General features: G+C 34.0%; 1 protein-coding gene across 3 annotated transcripts; it reads left to right on the forward strand.

The window, feature by feature from the left end:
- The first annotated feature begins 9,480 nt into the window (after positions 1-9,480).
- Positions 9,481-14,384, forward strand: LOC131657109 (protein LONG AFTER FAR-RED 3-like). 3 transcript variants are annotated; one of them, XM_058926602.1, is made up of 15 exons: positions 9,481-9,658; positions 9,753-9,919; positions 10,839-10,940; positions 11,035-11,107; positions 11,260-11,366; positions 11,448-11,571; positions 11,709-11,903; positions 12,016-12,101; positions 12,228-12,335; positions 12,532-12,627; positions 12,714-12,812; positions 13,012-13,086; positions 13,218-13,349; positions 13,473-13,588; positions 13,700-13,916. In XM_058926602.1, exons 1-15 carry the CDS (start codon positions 9,571-9,573, stop codon positions 13,764-13,766), a joined length of 1,635 nt encoding a protein of 544 aa, XP_058782585.1. In that variant the 5' UTR covers positions 9,481-9,570; the 3' UTR covers positions 13,767-13,916. The 3 variants fall into 3 exon arrangements, with proteins under 3 accessions (XP_058782585.1, XP_058782586.1, XP_058782584.1); XM_058926601.1 differs by lacking the exon at positions 13,700-13,916 and adding an exon at positions 13,933-14,384 and having other exon boundaries at positions 9,482-9,658; XM_058926603.1 differs by lacking the exon at positions 13,700-13,916 and having other exon boundaries at positions 13,222-13,349.
- Positions 14,385-19,163: the final 4,779 nt, after the last annotated feature.

A 19,163-nucleotide genomic window follows, 5' to 3' on the forward strand; every position in this document is an offset into this window, starting at 1 on the left:
ATAAAAAATTATAACTCATTTTTAATTATGAATCAGAATAGAAATATATAAATATATAATAATTATTATTAATTTTATAAGTTAAATATGTAAATATATAATATATAAATATATAATAAATATTATATAAATATATAAATATATAAACATATAATAATTATTATATAAATATATAAATATATACTAATTTTTATAAATATATAATAATAATTATAATTATTATATAAATATATAAATTAAAACACTCATTTTTTAATTTTTTTTTGTAAATATATAAATATATAATAATTATTATAAATATATAAATAAAAAATTATAACTCATTTTGTAAGTGAAATTATTTTAATTTTTTTAAGTAAAATTATTTTAAATTTTAAAATATGAATCAGAATAGAAATATATAATAATTATTATTCATAACTCATAAATTATATCAAAATATATAATTATTATTATTCATTACTCATAAATTATATAAAATTTATGATACGTGAATTAATTAATATCCTAAAATTTTTAATTTTTGGGATTTTTTAATTTTTTTTTGTTTTTTTCGGAGATGCATCTCCGAATTAATCAAAATCCAAATTTTTTGGATTTTTTTGGAAGTGCACTTCCGAAGTTTGGGAAAATTTAGAAAAAAAAATACTTCGAAAATGCATTTCCGAAGCAGGGGTAAAGTGGAGTTTTCGCTGGGGGTGATCCCCACAGGGAGGTGGATAAAGAAAAAACCTAAAAAAATTGTATTGGAATAATAAGTTGAACTTATAGAGCCACTAATCCTTGTAGTTAGGAATTTGACATGTTTAAGCCTTCATTTTTTTTTTTGTCATTGAATTAAGATTAAATAGTTAAAATTTTAAGTAAAATGTTTTTTATTTAGTATAAATTAAAAATAATGTATAAATTTTAATTATTTGATTTTAATTGAACGATCGTAAAATTGTTGAATATGTGAATCTGAGAAAAAATAATAATTGTAGGAGATTTGATTTTGAATTCATAAGAGTGTTGGGAGGAGGATAGAGACTAGAGAAATAATGAATTTGGAGATATTTTATTTAAAGGGTACTAGTTTTAAGAAATTTCTGATAGAAAATTAATGTGTTTTAATTTGAGATGAACAAAAACTTATGAACTTTATTTTTTATTGGTAAATTCTTTTTACACAAAACCATTATTTTACCACATCAACATTTTTTTATGGTTAAATTCTAAGCTAATAATTGATATTTTTAATTGTGTTAGACATTTGAACATATTGGGAAAAAAAAGAGTGTAAAGCAATAATTTAGTATATTAGACTTTAATAAGAATCATTCTACATTTTAGAATTGTTTATGACCCATGCATGGAGTGGGAATTTGTCTTAGTTGGAGATTCCTCACACAAAAGATACTTTTAAGAATTGGATTTTTCATGCAAGTGGTTTGAGTGGCCAAAATTGTGATACTACTACTAGTACTACGCATGCAGAATCTATTAGAGAATCATTTGTGGACCAAGTTGCTTTAATCAATAATTGAGCCGTTTTTGATTTTGTTTTGTATCTTCATTTGTTGTTTCGGATGTGAGGGAAAGGAGGAGGCGTCACTGCTTAGTCAGCGGGATAGAATCTTTTAGAATTTTGTTGGGGCTACCAAATCAGACAAGCTTTGTGACTTTCACGAGTCATACATAGGTTGTAATGAATAAATCTTGTCATGGTGTGTGATGGGTCAGAGGTTGTCCCAAAAGCCAGCTTGTTTGATGATGCAACTCTAACTTCTAGTAAAAAGATTCCGCCCATCACTAACTTGAGAACAAGAGATTCGAATCTTTTACTCAAGTGTCACTAGTTGAGATTCTTTTTATTTCTAAAAAAAATAGAAAACTCAATCATTAAAATATTTGTGGCGTATAATACAGTATATTTTTAAAATGTGTGATATATATTTTGTGTAATTTAATCTCTACTAGAGAGCAGCATCAAATAGAATTATGAGAGGTGTCAAACCTATTCAACATCATATCTTATCTTCTCTTTGGAGCATCATCATATATGGAATTTATGTCATTCAAAGCAACTCTAATTTAAGGTTGATTATCGAGAAAGTTAGCATTCTAGTTTTGCAAAAGGAGTGTCTCATGCTTTGAAAGCATTCTGAATCAGGTAATCTGTCTATGCAGGAGGCTTATAATTTTAAAACTAGACACGTCTAAAATCATTGAAGTTGGTCTAAGTTCATTTGGCATAAGGATATACCACCCTCTAAATCCAAGGTTGCGTGGAGACTGATGTATAATTAACAAACTTCCAACAGATGATAATTTGAAAGTCAAAGGCTATCACCTTCTCTCTATCTGCAACCTTTGTCTTCATCAACAAGAAACATCTTTCCACCTCTTCTTTGACTATAAGTTTGCTTCTAAGTTATGGAGATGATTTTCTAGTTTGTTTGACATTCTTCTATCATTTGCTTCGGTGGAAGATATTTGGTCTATTTGTGAGAAGAATTGGTCCAACCAAGCCAAGGTCATTATTCAGGTCTGCATCATAAATATTATCACCACTACTTGGCAAGCTCACAACAATGTTAGGTTCCAAGGAAATTTTACTCTTTGGAAAGCAACAATTAATGAGATCTCTAGTAATGTTGCTATGACTAGAAAACTCCACCAATCTGACCTTCAAAGGCATTATGTCTAATCTCTTGCTTCCGAAGAAGCTCAAGGTCGATGTCCTTCTCCTAAGCCCCCCATCTCTAAGGTTTTTTGGTCCCCACCCAACCTGGGTTGGGTGAAATGTAATACTAATGGTGCGACTAATCTGACAACTACTGCATCGGGGGGTATTTTTTGTAATCATATTGACGATTTTGTGGCTTGCTTTGCTCAGAATCTTAGTGTGGTTTGTTCCCTTACTGTAAAAATTAATGGTGGTGTTGAAAGCAATTGAAATCACAACCTCAAATAATTAGAATAATCTGTGGATTGAATCAAATTCGGATCTCGCAATAATGATCTTCAATAAGATGTTTATAGTTCCTTGGTCTTTAAGAAACAAATGGGAGAATTGTCAGCTTATCCTTCAGGGCATGGACTTCTTTATTACTCACATTTTTCGGGAAGGAAATGTATGTGTGAATACTCTCGCAAATTTTGGTCTCCAATCACAGGGTTATACTTTTTGGAATCAATTACCTAATTTTTTTAGAAAAGATTTGATAAGAAACAAGCTTGATTTGTCAAGCTTTAGGTTCACACGTCTCTAGCTTGTGTTATTTCTTATGTTTTTGTAATGCTCTTCCTTTTCTAATATATTTCTTAGCAGTTGTTGCTACTATTTTTAAAAAAAAAAAACTCTACTATAAACTATTTACTATCTATCCATTAAATATCAATTGCGTGAATTTCTTAAATTGCTCTTTCACTACAAATTATTAACACTAAGAAAATGACATTTAAGTAATCAACTAATATTGACCTTTTCAATTATCGTCTCCTATTAAAACATGTCATGTGTCCAATTTCAACATATCTAACTCTTTTCAAGATTGACATGTGGCATCCATTTTCAAACCTTCGTCAATTAAATCACAATTAAATATTACATCCACCCATTATCTCTCTTGGATTAAAATTTCAAATTTCTCTCACATTTCTTTTTCCCACACATTCTCACTTTCATTTTAATTTTTTCTCTATTTATTTATTATCAGTAAAAATAACAATAATCTATTTTTTAATTTTAATAAAAGTAACAATTTATTTTATCTCATGGGTCACTATCAATATGGGTGTACATGGGCTGGGTTTGGACAAATCCAATACCTAATCTATATAAGACACTCCTGTTCTGGTGAGGTAAAATAACCTCACGCTACATCAATGAGCTGGTTTGGACAAACTCACTTTTTATATTCTTAAGAAAATCAGATAACCTATTTTTACTATTTCTTAACATCATAAAATAATATATAATAACATCAATTGGTAAAAATTATTATAAAATACTAACAACAAATTAAACTTGCATGACATAAAATCATATTAACATCAAAATAATCAAAGAGTAAAATATTCAAAATTAGTTGAAATCATAGTTCATTAAAATAGTAAATGTTCAAGAGAATAAAATGGCCACAACTAAGTTATTATTCATCAAAATCATTAAAATTGTAAAAATAAATGTTTGATTAGAGGGTCAGTGGGTTTTTTGAGTTTGGGTCTGGTTTTATCCAAAACCCGATTTTTTAATGATTTTTTAAGTTTTTAAACCCATATCCACCCAATTACCCAACCAAACCCACTTTTATGAATTTTTTTGCGTGAGTTTGATCGGGTTTTGTGGGTTGACCCAACCCATTTACACCCCTAACTATCAACACAATATCTAATTTATTTTAATAAATCAATGCCTTAATTTGATAGACGAAATTATTATTTCTAAATATTCATTTTTTTCCATATCACGGTTTTTTTCTTCTTTTTGTATGATTATTTAATACAATTAAATTTATATGATTATTGTTTATTTTATAATTAAGTAAATTATTTCAAATTTTGCATGTGTATCGAAATACATTTTATATCGTATCAGATATTTTTTATCTCGAAGACCATTATCAGCATAATGTCTATTTTATTTTAATCAATAATGTGTCTTGATTTGAAAGACGAAATCAAAATATCGAAAATTTCTTTTTTCTTTCTTTCTTCTTCTCACTAGTTTTTTTTTTGTGCAAGATTATTTAATATAGTTAAGTTTATATAATTATTTTTTATTTTACAATTAAGTAATTCATTTAGAATTTACATTTGTTTATAAATATATGTTATATTATATCAAATAAATTTTCTCTTTCACGGTCACTATCGGCACAATACATATTTTACTTTAATCAATTATTACCTTAATTTAAAAAAAAAATCCTTAGTTTAAAATATTAAATATCAAATTTTCTTTTATCTCACGAGTTTTTTTTTTCTCTTTATATTTTAATATAATTGAGTTTATATAATCATTATTCATCTTAAAATTTATAGTTAATTTCAAATTTAGATACGTATCTAAATACAATTTATATACTTTTCATACAATTAATGAAGGATAATTTTGTAAAATCATTTATATATTTTTTTCTATACAACCATGATTATTTTTCTTATAAATTTTGTCATTAATTTTACAATAATTTTTCTCGAGAAGTTTTGCAGAAAAATCCATAATTATTATAAAAAAGTTAATTTGTCTTTAAAAAAAATAATTATTTTTATGTCTTTTTTCACATGTAATATTTTAATGTTTATTTATAATAAAGTATTGTTTTAATTTTACTACGTAATATACTATTATTTTGTCTTAAAATAGTAAAATATTGAGAAAAATGTATACAAGATTTAAAATTATAATAAATAAATATTTTTCGTCCATTTAGTTGTTTATAAAGTTTTTTGTCCGTTAGATCTGGTATATGTATCTTCGCTCATTAAGTTGTTTATAGGGTTTTCGTCGATTGGGTGGGTTTAGTATATGTACCTTCGCCCATTAGATTTTTTTAATGGTCTTCTATAAATATGACATTGTTTCAAAATAGTATAGTCATTACTCACTTACTCATTACACATACTTTGTAATCATGTTTGTCTGGGTTATTGTAATTTATGATCAGGATAAGCATATGAGAATTTTCCTAGATTCACATTGGAATTTCAAAATATTGATTACAACCATCAACATGAGTTTTCGGCAGATAGGTGGTCGAACTAGAAAGGTAAGAAACTAGAATATTGTTGTTTATACATAGCTCTAAAGGATGATAACCTAGATGGAATCCACATTTATGACTGAGATCGTATACAAAATAATTTAAATGTTCAATATACGTTTGAAACACATAGAGGAAAATTGAATCGAGGGGTTGATTATCCACTTGTTTTATGTGTTTTCGTTGATTAGCTGTCTAAGGAGCATGTTAGATTTTAATTGATGTAGTTTTATTTTATGCTTATGTCATGTTGTGTGGTGACTGGAAGTTGTTAATTTTAAATATATTTTGTACTTTTTAAAGCAAACAAATAATATTTGACTAATTAATAACTTGATTATAAGGTGAACTTTAAAATAAACATAGTTAATTAGAAGTGCATGTAACATTTGGCAATTTTTGCGGCTATGGTCGGTTAGAGGACAAATCCTACATTTTATTTTTTTATTTCTTAATATTGTTCATTTTGGTTCCAATACAGGAACTATTTGGGCATCCTTTCTTTTTCCTTCGCATATTGTCATTGTGGAAAAGTGTAAATCCTTCATATTTAGGCCAATAGTCTTTGTGGGGAAGTCCAAAGAAGCTTTCCTTGTGGACGTTAAATATGTTAACATTGTTGTACATCTGGTATGTGTATATAGTAGTCTTGATGTATACTAAAACATGTAGCGATAACTTGCGAGCAAGGTGCATGAAAAAATTCAAATTTCTCATAGTCACACCACTATTTTTGGAGGTCAACATTGAAATGTTCTATTCGTCGACCCTTGTTATGGTTAATTATTTCATGGACCATGATATAGTATCTCAAGAGATCAAATTGCATAGCATTGTGGATGTTATATTTTATAACTTCTTGCGTAATCCCTTTATTGCGATTATTATGTATACTTGCCCTGAAGCTGATATTGTTGTCCATTCATCTCCTAGTTTTCTAAACAAAGACCCCAACCTCCAATATGTTGATTGTATTAAAGCTGTAATGGACATGGTGCAAGTGGCCTTAAGCACCAAGTTCATTGACTCCGCAAGGTTGGTTGTCATGTGGCATCCTCTTTGACCTTTGTCAAATGCTCGAGCTCACTTTTCTTTTGGAATATTGTCTGCCCAGCTAAAGCTTGCAGGTTTTCTTGACATATTTCCTCGCAGTAATATTTAAAAGGTGGCTCGTTCAAAGAATATATTTTATAAAATATAGACAAGATAAGTTGAATGATATAACTTGTAGTTGTCGTAGTAAGGACAAATATAAAGTTTTACCCATGTTAACAACTTTTTGAGAAGTTCTTTGTATTTGATCTTTTGCATGAAGTTATGTGCAATGTTTCTAATGCACTAAGCATGTGAAGATGAAGAATATCGTCATCCATTTTTTTGGATTATTATATGCATTCCTTATAGATTCATGCATGTCAGATATCAAACAAAGGTTGGCTTAAGGGGTAACACTTGTTCACAAATTCTTGTAAAACAACCTTCAAGCACTTCCTATCTCACATTCTACCAATGTAAATGCTATTGTAAAAATGTTATGGATCCCAAATTGTGCAATAAACATTAATAATGTCCCTTTATTTTACCATACAACCATGTTCTATCAACTTGTACAATGAGTTTGAAGTATTCAAAACCATTGATACATGGTTGGAAAGCCTAGAACATGCAATGGAAGATCCTTGAACCACTAAGTTAGGTTCCCTCGTTTGACATTGCAGGTAGTGTTCATAGTTATATTATAGTACCACGAATAAATATTTTCATGAATGACAACCATTGTGAAAGGTCGTTGTGACTCAGACTACTTCTCACAGTACTTATATTGCATAATCTTTTGGCGATTACATGTTTCGATTCGAAGATGAACATAACATAAGGCAATACAACAATCATAAATTAAAAATAACTAAACATGAAAACCTAGGTACTACCGAATGATTCTGGATCTTTCAGCATCTTGATTATGTCGTCAATAAATCTTGAAATTTGTGCATCGAACTAGATCAGTTTCTTAGTTATTTTACGGCGAAATGATTTCCACATGTCCGTCACATCTTCATCGGTCTTCAACTCAATCATGTTGTATTTCACCATTCCATTACTATCAATCCAATCTTCATGAAACTCTATCTTTCCCACCCTTCTGATATCAGTATCAGACACCAATTTATTCAACTCATCTGTCAAGTTGGCGAGAGATGAGACGTCATCCAGAAACTTGAACTTAACAGGGAGGATTGTCTCCGTTGAAATACATTTCTGCCTTAATTAGAAATTGAGGAAGATGCAATTTTTGAGATGTCTTTCTCTATAACACATGCCCTTATTTATGCAACTTTGGATTCATTATAGACCACACAAAATTGTCGGTGAAATCACAACCCTACAAAACTGTTGGCAAAATCCTGATTGTTAAAAAAATTTGACTCAATACACTATCGGAAATTTCACCTTTTAACTAAATTTCCGATACATAATAGTAGATTTTGAAATTGTCGGAAAAAATTGTAACTTGCCGAAATTTTTAACATGTACTGGAAATTTTGTTCGAAAACGTTGTTCTTTTTTTATAAGGGGTATTTTTGGTATTAAGAAAAATGGGGGGTGTCAAATATAATTTTAGGGGTGTCAAATATAATTTTTGGGGTGGTAAGTTAATGGAACCGTCTTATATTTAGCAAAAAAATATTGAAATCTAATGAAGATTGAGGATGAATCGCCTGTGATACGTCCGACTATAGCGACCAAAGTGTTCATCGAGTATTGATGTCATCAAAAGTTCGTGCTGTAACTTCCTTCTTCATATTACATCTAGGGGTGTTCATGGGTAGGGGTCGACCCACGAACCCGCTAACCCAAACCGAACCAACCCATAAATTACCCGAACCCATTCATTTACAGATATATCCAACACAACCCGCAACAACCCATATAGTTTTGGTTCGGGTATCGGGTTTGAGTTTTGCAATCCGCAGACCCGTTGACCCAATCCATTGATGTGACATTAATAATTCTTATTTATTATTATTTTAAATAGAAATATAAAATCATTATCTCAATACTAATCATAATTTTTTCAAAAAAACTTTATTCTCCACCAATAATACTACTAGTCAATGAGTTTACGTAATTCTAAGACTAAATGATATTTCTTATTTTCTTTTGTATCATTTCGAACTTATGTATTTTATAAAAATAACGTGTCTTGTGGATTTTTATACTATTATCCAGTGTTATGTCATGTTGATGAATAATATTAGATATTATATGACGTGCTTCATCCATTTTATATGTTAGAAATGATTATAAATGTATTGAATTGTGTTACAATATCTTTAAATTAAAAAAAATTATAATTTTTTAATTTGAAACACAACCCACAAACCTAACCCAATTCAACTCATAAACGAATGGGTTGGTTCTGATCGATTTTGATAATGAAATTGCGGGTTGGACGACGAACCCAACCAATTAAAATTTGAATGGATTGAATAACGGAGTAGGCCAAACACAGTCCAACCCAACCCATATACAACCTTAATGACATCGAACCAATCTTCTCAATTTGATTGAAATAAGTGTATAGAAACAAATTTGGATTGAAATAAAAAATCTACGTGTTACCACATCAGCATAGCTTAAAAATATCATAAAGCCATGTCAAATTAAAATAAAGCCAAGTTGATCGTGCTCTCTCTCTCTCTCTCTCTCTCTCTCTCTCTCTCTCTCTCTCTCTCTCTCTCTCTCTCTCTCTCTCTCTTCTGATAACTTCCAAACGTTTCTGCTAGAATTCATTACTCTAAACTATTTCTTCCTCCAAATGAACTTTCTCACAGTCTTATCCGCTCCAATCTCTCTACTTGTAGCCATACTCATCGCATCTCTTCATCTTCTCCACCCCGCATTAAGTAAGAACAGCACAACCTCTCTCTCTTACAAACATGTTCACTTTTGCATGCATAATAAATGAATGAATTCAAAAACCTTTTCTGGGTTTTGCAGATTTTCTTCCATGGAAGAATCCTGAGAAGTCTTCTATTCCATTAGAAGCGGAGTTGATCATAAGAAATGGGGTGATATTCACAAGTGATGAATCTCTCCCGTTTGCACACTCCATGGCTGTGGCTAATGGAAGGGTGCTTCGTATTGGGAATAACTCTTTTGTCCAGGTTCATTTCAGTTTTCTTATTTCTTACCTATGAACCACTGACACCGGAAACACGACATCAACACAAATACCTCATAATTTCATAAAATGAATAAATTAAATATAATAACCAGTGTAGGTGTTGGGCCACACATTTTTTCAGAGGTGTCTGTGCTAAAGTGTTTCTTACAAATATAGAAATTTATTGAATAAGTAGTGAATTAGTTAGAACTCCCTTAGGTAGGAATTAGGAAGCGGTTGTTAATAAGTAGTTAGATGTTTATGGTTTTAAATTGTGTTCATGGGCGGTTGCGTTTGCGGGTGTTTTGATTGCAGTTTGTTCGATGTGCATTGCGGCCATTGCGATGTGAATTTTGATTGAGACACCGAAAGATACTTAATGTAGTGGTTTTTCATTATTACATCATAAGTAAATTGAGTTTTGAGGGTTCTTAAATTTTGAGTTTTGATGAAAATTTAAAAAAACATGAGTGAAATTGTCGTTCCTAATGCGGCCATAGGCTTGATTTTAAATCATACTGAAATTGAGGTCCGATGCGATTGCGGAGACTACTGCATCAACAATATCTTGGCCGAAATTGCGGTTGTGGACTGCAATTTATAACCATGGGTTATTCTTCAACATTGAATCCAATTCAATATTTTTAAAACCAAACCGAACCGGCTAATTCAACCGATTGAATCGAGAAGCAGCCAGTTTGTCGGTTGGTTTAATCTGGGTTACATTTTAGTTTTGTTGAACTGATTGAACCAATGTTCAATTGACTCTGGTTTAACCGTGTTTGACCATAATCAGTTTTCAATAAATTCATTACATTTTTATATAATGAAGCTTCATGTGTATCAACAGACTTTCTGTGTCTCTTGTGTGTATGATTTGGAGCTATGACACCCTCTGATTTCTAACAAACACTGTATAGGAAGTGTTAGGTCATGGAACTCAAGTGCTGGATCTTGAAGGGAAAGTCGTGCTTCCTGGATTTATCGATTCACATGTTCATTTCATTTCTGGTGGCCTACAGGTGTTGTACATGCAACCTCATAAGTTTTCTTCTCTGAGAAATCCTCGCGAACTTGTCTTGTTTGCTTTCTTTTTAATTATAGTCATTGATGCAGATGATGCAGGTGGGACTGAGAGGCGTGAACAAGAAGGAAGAGGTTATTAGAAGAATTAAAGAAGCAGCTGAAAGTAAGACTCGAAATCTTGCTTGCTTATTTACTTCTTCGATGCACCATTGATGCAAAGAAACAAGACGACGAATTACAATATTGAAGTTTAATTTTGATTCGTCATGAATCAATGTCTTTGATACATATACTTATTTACACGGGTAATGTTAGGTGCGAAACCCGGTTCCTGGATTTTGGGCGGTGGATGGAACAATGATCAATGGGGAGGAGATTTGCCTGCTGCCTATTGGATTGATGATATTACTCCTAATAATCCTGTAAGGAAGACAATGTTAACTTCGATTCAAACATGTTCATCATACACAAGACGGTGAATCTAAGTTGAAGTTTACAAGCAGGTTTGGCTATCGAGAATGGACGGGCATATGGGATGGGCTAATTCAGTGACGCTAAGGCTGGCCGGCATTACAAACTCAACCGAGAGTCCAAAAGGAGGAACTATAGTGAGGAGTGCCGAGGGAGGTAGTAATTTATTATTCTTATGCATGGTTTGAACTTTCTTCAAGTAATCTACGACGGATTTAATTCATATGCATTGACAGTGTGAAGCGTTTTTTTTACTAATTGTTGTGTTGTGTTGGGTTGTTTATTTCATACAGAGCCTACTGGATTGCTAGTTGATTCTGCAATGACGTTAGTAGTCTCTCGAATTCCCGAGCGTACGATAGATGACAGGAGGGAAGCTTTGCAAAAAGCAAGCAATCTAGCTTTGACAAACGGTGTGACAACAGTTGTTGATATGGGAAGATATTTTCCAGGGGTTTCTGCAGAACTTTCTTGGGAGGATTTTACAGGTTTAGTGTTCTAGTTCGAGTTCTAATGCTATTCCAACTATTTACTCAGTCGGATAAAGCCTCAATCTTTGCTTAAGATGAATGTTGTTTGTGTTTTGTGTGAATTGTACAGATGTTTATCAGTGGACTGATGCTATGTCGAAAATGAAAGTTAGAGTATGTTTGTTTTTTCCAATGGAGACATGGCCACGGTTAGCGGTATTAACGAACAAATGCTTTTTTTTTTCTACTGCGATCAAGAAATTTTACGCATTATGACATTTCCAATACTTGCCAATTTTTATGTAACTGATTTCTGAATAGCTTTTTCTTATTCCTATTTAGGTTCTGGTTAATAAAATGGGCCGTTCCTTAAGTCAATGGGTTTATTTCGGCGGTGTCAAAGCCTTTTCTGATGGTTCTTTGGGTTCCAATAGTGCATTGTTTTATGAGGTGAGACCAGCTTTTCAAAAAATTTCACATTCAATATCCGCTGACGAACTAAAATCTAAATGTACTTCATGTGATTTAAGAAGCTTTGATTCATTGTACGATATGAATATGTCGCAGTGTCGGTGTCATATGTTTTTGACTATGTCCATGCTTCATGGCTTATGAAGTGATTACTTTTGTTTTTCAAATTTTGTAGCCGTATGAAGACGAGCCGGACAACTATGGTTTACAACTGGCAGAACTTGATACTCTTCTCAACATGACTTTGGAGTCAGATTTATCTGGTCTTCAGGTGCTTTTTTCTACTGCTACAACAAACCTGTGATGGAATCAGATGCAATTTTAGTTACTGTCTTTCTGACTACTGATTTTTTTCAGATTGCAATTCATGCCATAGGAGACAAGGCGAATGACTTGATATTGGATATACATAGCTCAGTTGCTTCTACAAATGGAATGAGAGATCGAAGATTCAGGGTATCTCTTTCGCTAAAATTTGAGAAACCTTCAGTGTCCTATGTTTTTGATATTATCAATGTCAGAATGTCCCTGTCTTAGTGTCCGTGTCGGAGTCTGTTTCATAGCTATTGTACCCTTGAATATTTATTATCACATTCTACCGTAGGAGTATTTGTTTTACTTTAATCATTTTGACCAACTGAGACTCCGCTTTCAGATTGAGCATGCTCAGCACTTGGCACCTGGTAGTCCACAAAGATTTGGCAAAGAAGGAGTTATTGCTTCTGTGCAGGTTTCTTTTTATTACCATTATCGCTGTTTCCGTGAACTTGTTGATATGGACCATATCTTCATCAAATTGTTATCTTTAAACCATGTTCTTTACAAACTTTGTAATAGTTTCTTGTTTCTATTCATCATCAGCCAGATCACTTACTGGATGATGCCGACTTTGTTCCGAAAAAGCTTGGCAAAGATAGGGCTGAAAGGGAAACATATTTATTCAAGTCACTCTTAGATTCCAATGCACTAGTTGCACTTGGTTCTGATTGGCCAGTAAGTATTAGGACCGAAAGCCTTTTTCTCTGCAGTTGCGTGTAGAGGATATCTGGTTTCTGCCATAGAAAAACTGAAATTATGAAGTTGTACTTAACTAATCATTATGTATCTACTTACTAGGTAGCAGACATGAATCCCTTGAGTGGCATAAATTCAGCAATGAAAAGAAAACCTCCCAATTGGAAAGATGCATGGATTCCATCAGAATGCATTTCATTAGAAGAAGCAATAAAAGGGTAAGCAATGTTTAGCAATTAATTAATTTTGTTCTAATGTTATATTGTTTGTTGATATCTTGTGTTTTATCTGCATTGACGACGTGAAACGGGTTCGAACCCGGGCCTCAGCAATCAGATGTCCCTGCATAATTACCAACTGAATCAGATGTCCCTACACAATTACAAACCGAATTGACTTCTCAGATATCAGCATCAAAGCTTTTTAGTATAATAATAAAATCCTAAAGATACGAAATGGAAATTTACATGTTTCAAAAACCCTTGATTCTTAATAGACTACTTTTCTATTTTCTTATTATTCTTGCATGTTTCTTAGATTCTTAAATTGATCACCCTTACAGGTATACAATTTCTGCCGCGCGTGCGAGCTTCATCGACAATGATCTCGGATCCTTATCTATTGGAAAACTGGCAGATTTTGTTATATTATCCACTGATTCATGGAAAGACTTTGCTGAAACAGCATCTGCATCTATAGAGGCAACATATGTTTCTGGAGTGAAAGCATATCCTTGTCCGTAGGGCCAAACATTCGGGCGGATTCGGGCCCAAACTGCAAATTGAACATTATTTCGGGCGGCTCGGGTCCAATTTGTAGGTTAGGCAGGTTACTCCGTCAAGTTTCAACAAGGTTGAACATTAATGTATAAAAATGTTTCATTAAATAAGCTTGAACCTACCAATTATCAAGTCTCAATTCTAGGTAGAATGAAGGAGGTGTCAACCTTAATCTGAGTAGAGTTAAAACACTACAAGAGTAATTAAAAAGTTATTGTAATTTTTTATAAAGACATTAGTTTGTCCATTACAAATGCATCATTAAATAAATATGAACCTATGAAAAATCAAGTCTCAACAAGATCATGACATCCTAGCAACACGCTGGAGATTTCAACCTTATTCAAAATGGTGTTAAAACACCGAAAGAATGATTAGTGTAAATTTACTAAACCATCAATGTCGAACAAATAGTGTTGGAATTAGACTCTCAAACCTTTGAGTAATTCCTTATCGTTAAAGATGACAATGAAGAAAAATAAGAACAAAAGTAGGATTGGGTTTGCGGAAATTAAAGAGAAGAAGAAAGTATTTTCTGCAGAGTTTCTCTCTGCCCACAAACTGTGGAAATTCTGTTATTCACTTGCAACTGCAACTTCTGTAAATACAAGTTATTGACTTGATTACAAATAGTGAGGGTTACTCCCTATTTATAGATTTAGGTTAGCCTTCTCCCTAAGCCAAAGCCCAAAACTATAAAAGCCCAAAATACCTATTTTGGAACTAAATCAAATATAATCTATTTTAAATCTAAATCAAATCTATCTAAATTTAAAACAAACTTTTGTGTAACAAACTGTTACGCACTTCGACACACCTTGTGTTCGAGTAACAACCTGCCTCGACACAAGGAATTACAAATTAACACACCACCTAATTCATTGTGTCTAAGCTATCCACATTCATCATAGCTCTTAGTCTTCTGAATATTTCGACCAGCACTCCCTTCGTCATGATATCTGCAATCTGATTCTCAGTTCTGCAGTGTTCCAAATTCATCTTCCCTTTAGCTACCTGCTCTCGAAGATAATGGAACCTCATTTCGATGTGCTTGCTTCGACCATGTGCTATCGGGTTCTTCGCCAGATTGATAGCTGACATGTTCTTGATCTTCATGGTAATTGCTCCATGATCTTTACCTGTTATTTCTTCGACCAAGTTCACCATCCATGTTGCTTGACATGCACAAAGAGAAGCAGCTATGTACTCTGCTTCGTACGATGATAGTGCCATTACTGGTTCCTTTCGCGAACTCCAAGCAACTGGTGCACCACCTAGCATAAACACATATCCTGCTGTGGATTTTCGATCCTCAGCATCACTACACCAACTCGAGTCGGTGTAACCCATTAATTTGCATTCTTTTCCCTTATCAGCTGCAGGAAACAGAATGCCATAGTCGAGAGTTCCTTTCAGATACCTCAGTATCCTCTTCGCCGCTGCTAGGTGCGATATCTTTGGCTTCTGCATGAATCTACTTATCATACCTACACTGTATGCTAAGTCAGGTCTTGTGTGACAAAGGTATCTCAATGATCCAATAAGTCTTCTGTATTGGGTTGGGTCGACATCCTCTTCATCTGGGTTCTTCGACATTTGCAATCTTGTTTCAGCAGGTGTCGAAGTCGAATTGCATTCTTCCATCTCAAATCTCTTGAGAATTTCACTTGCATATCTTCTTTGATGCATCATCAAGCCTCTACTACTCTTGTAGAATTCGATGCCAAGGAAGTATGAAATTTCGCGCAAATCTGACATTTCAAATTCCTTGCTGAGATCACCTTTAAAGCCTTCGATCTCTTTCTTGCAGCTACCTGTTATCAACAAGTCATCGACATAGAGACATAGTATAAGCAATTCACTCTTGCTTCTTCTTACATATACCCCATGTTCAGTTGTGCACTTCACAAATTCTTTCTCCCTTAGGAAGCTGTCGATCTTCTTATTCCAAGCTCTTGGAGCTTGCTTCAGCCCATACAGTGCTTTATGCAGTCTGTACACTTTTCTCTCTTCTCCATGTTTCACAAACCCAACTGGTTGTGCAACATAGACTTCTTTGTCCAAGGGTCCATTCAGGAATGCACATTTAACGTCCATCTGACACATGTGCCAATTGTTCATGTTCGCCAGACCAACAACCAACCTGATCGTTTCAATCATGGCAACAGGTGCAAAGACCTCGTCGAAGTCAATTCCTTCCTTCTGAAGAAATCCTTTTGCCACAAGCCTTGCCTTGTATCGAGTCACTTCACCTTTGGGATTACACTTCACCTTGTATACCTATTTCACATCAATTGCCTTCTTGCCTTGAGGCAATTCGACAAGTGATCAAGTATTGTTATCTTCGATGGACTTCAATTCTTTATTCATAGCTTTCACCCACTTCGAATCCTTCAATGCCTCAGTTGCATTGACAGGTTTGACATCTGCGTAGAAAGCGTAATGTACCAGCTCACCTTCATCATTGACTACATCATCTGATGTAATCACACATTCTTGCAACCTTGCAGGCATGTGTCTTGTTCTCTGAGGTCTGCCTGAGCCTGCATCACCTCTGACTTCTTCTTGTCCAACTTCTTCTCTTTCGACTTCAGTAGCTGGTTCGTCATAAAGAATTCTCACTGAATCCTTCTTGACATTTTCAGTCCAATCCCATTCTTTAAGCTCATCTATGATCACGTCCCTGCTGATCACTACTTGCTTGTTCGCTGGGCCGAACAACTTGTATCCTCCAGTCGAATGATATCCTATAAGTATCATTTGACTCGACTTGTCATCAAGTTTTCTTCTCAACTGATCTGGCACATGTCTATGTGCTATAGATCCAAATACCTTCAGATGGCTCAAGCTAGGCTTCACACCAGACCAACATTCTTCTGGAGTAATTCCTTCTAGTTTCTTTGTCGGACATCTATTTAGAATGTATGTTGCAGTCGACACTGCTTCTCCCCAAAATTCTTTAGGTAAATGCTTGCCTTTTAACATACTTCTTACCATATTCATGATGGTTCGATTCTTCCTTTCTGCGGTTCCATTCTGCTGTGGAGTGTAGGGTGGCACCACCTCATGCACAATCCCTTCTTTCTCACATAACATGTTGAAGTCTTTTGACACATATTCTCCACCACCGTCAGTTCTCAAAACCTTGAGCTTTCGACCACTTTGTCTTTCGACCATAGATTTGAACTTGACAAATACCTCGATCACTTCACTTTTCTTCTTGATCAGGTAAGTCCATAGTTTTCGACTGAAATCATCTATGAGTGTAACAAAGTATTTGTTACCTCCATTCAAATCCACCTGGATAGGACCACATACATCAGAGTATATGACATCAAGGATTGCCTTTGACTTGCTTCCTGCATCCTTGCTGAAGTTATTCTTGTGCTGCTTCGCCTGCACACATTCCTCACATACCTCGTTTGGAATGTCGATTTCTAGCAGTCCTGAAACCATATTCTTTCTTTTCAACACTCTGATGTCATTGAAGTTGAGATGGCCTAGTCGATAGTGCCATATCCATTCATCTCTGCTAGTTGCAGTTGCAAGGCACTCGTGCTCCATCACATTGGGTTCGATCTTGAAGGTTCTATTTTGTGACATAGGAGCCTTCAAGATTAACCTCCCACTTGCGTCGACAACTCTCATCATCTTATCTTCAATCGAAACCTTGTAGTTCTTTTCGACCAACTGCCTAATGCTGAGTAAGTTGCTCTTCATGCCTGGTATGTACAACACATTGGAAATTACTGACCTCTTTCCATCTTTCCTCGTAATCATTACATCACCAATACCTTCAGCTGCTAGAGTATTGTCATTTGCAAATTTCACCATATTTTTCATCGAGGGTCTTATGTTGATAAACCAATCTTTTCTTCCAGACATGTGTGATGAGCATCCTGAATCCAAGTACCATTGGTCCTTGAATTTATCTTCATCTTTTGTTGTGACCATCAACAACATCTCTTCTTCTTCTTGTTTTGCAAGCTTTGCATCACTTTCTTGACTTTTATTCTTTTCTGGACACACTGTCGAATAGTGACCATACTTCTGACAGTTGAAACATTGAATGTGACTCTTGTCAGGCTTTCGACCACCACCTCTTCCTCTACCTACAGCACCACCTCTTTGGTTGCCTTGGTAAGAGGGCTTTCTTTGATTCGACCAATTTCCTTCTTGCTGATTTTGACCAGTTGAATTGTTGTAGCCACCTCTACCTTTATTTTCAGTCCAGCTTCCTTTGCTTTTCTTTTCGTTTGCTGACTGAGCCTGCAGAGCCACATCGCTCTACGACTTGCCCGTAGCTCTTTCAGCCATTCTTTGTTTATGAGATTCAAGCGTCCCTTGAAGCTCTTCTTTTGTCAATTTCGACAAGTCCTTCTACTCTTCTATGGCTACCACAATATGGTCGAACTTAGGGGCCAAAGATCTCAAAATCTTTGAGACAACAGCTCTTGTTGTTAATACTTCTCCACATATCTTGATTTGATTCACTAGTTTCGTAACCCTAGTGAAGAAATCAGTTATGCTTTCGTTATCTTCCATCTGAAGCAATTCACATGTTCTCTTGTGAGTTTGTAACCTCACCTCTTTCACCTTTTCTGCACCTCCAAAAGATTTTTCAAGAATCTCCCAAGCTTCTTTTGAAGATTCTATATCACTAACCTTTTCAAAATTATCTGGACTCAGACATTGATGGATTATAAAGAGAGCTTTATAATCTTTCTTCTTCAATTCTTTATAAGCAGCCTTTTCTTCCTCCTTCGCACCTTCTGCAAGCGGTTCTACCCATTCTTTTACAAGATCCCAAAGATCTTGACAACAGAATACAACCTTCATCTGCTTGCACCAATTCTCATAGTTATCTCCTTTCAGAATTGGTAGTGTTGCTGGAAAATGCCCATTCGGATGATTCATTTCCATCGCCATTCTTCTTGCCTTGATTCGATTAACCGGAGCTATGATACCAGATGTTGGAATTAGACTCTCAAACCTTTGAGTAATTCCTCATCGT

Source organism: Vicia villosa, linkage group LG3, assembly GCF_029867415.1.
Source record: "Vicia villosa cultivar HV-30 ecotype Madison, WI linkage group LG3, Vvil1.0, whole genome shotgun sequence".
NCBI classification, from domain to species: domain Eukaryota; kingdom Viridiplantae; phylum Streptophyta; class Magnoliopsida; order Fabales; family Fabaceae; genus Vicia; species Vicia villosa.

Bases quoted from the DNA above. Each gene is read 5' to 3' on its own strand.
- LOC131657109 (XM_058926601.1), top strand. From the start codon at position 9,571: ATGAACTTTCTCACAGTCTTATCCGCTCCAATCTCTCTACTTGTAGCC. The intron at 11,572-11,708 runs GTAGTAATTTAT...TATTTCATACAG, and splicing joins AGTGAGGAGTGCCGAGGGAG to AGCCTACTGGATTGCTAGTT. The intron at 12,336-12,531 runs GTGAGACCAGCT...CAAATTTTGTAG, and splicing joins ATAGTGCATTGTTTTATGAG to CCGTATGAAGACGAGCCGGA.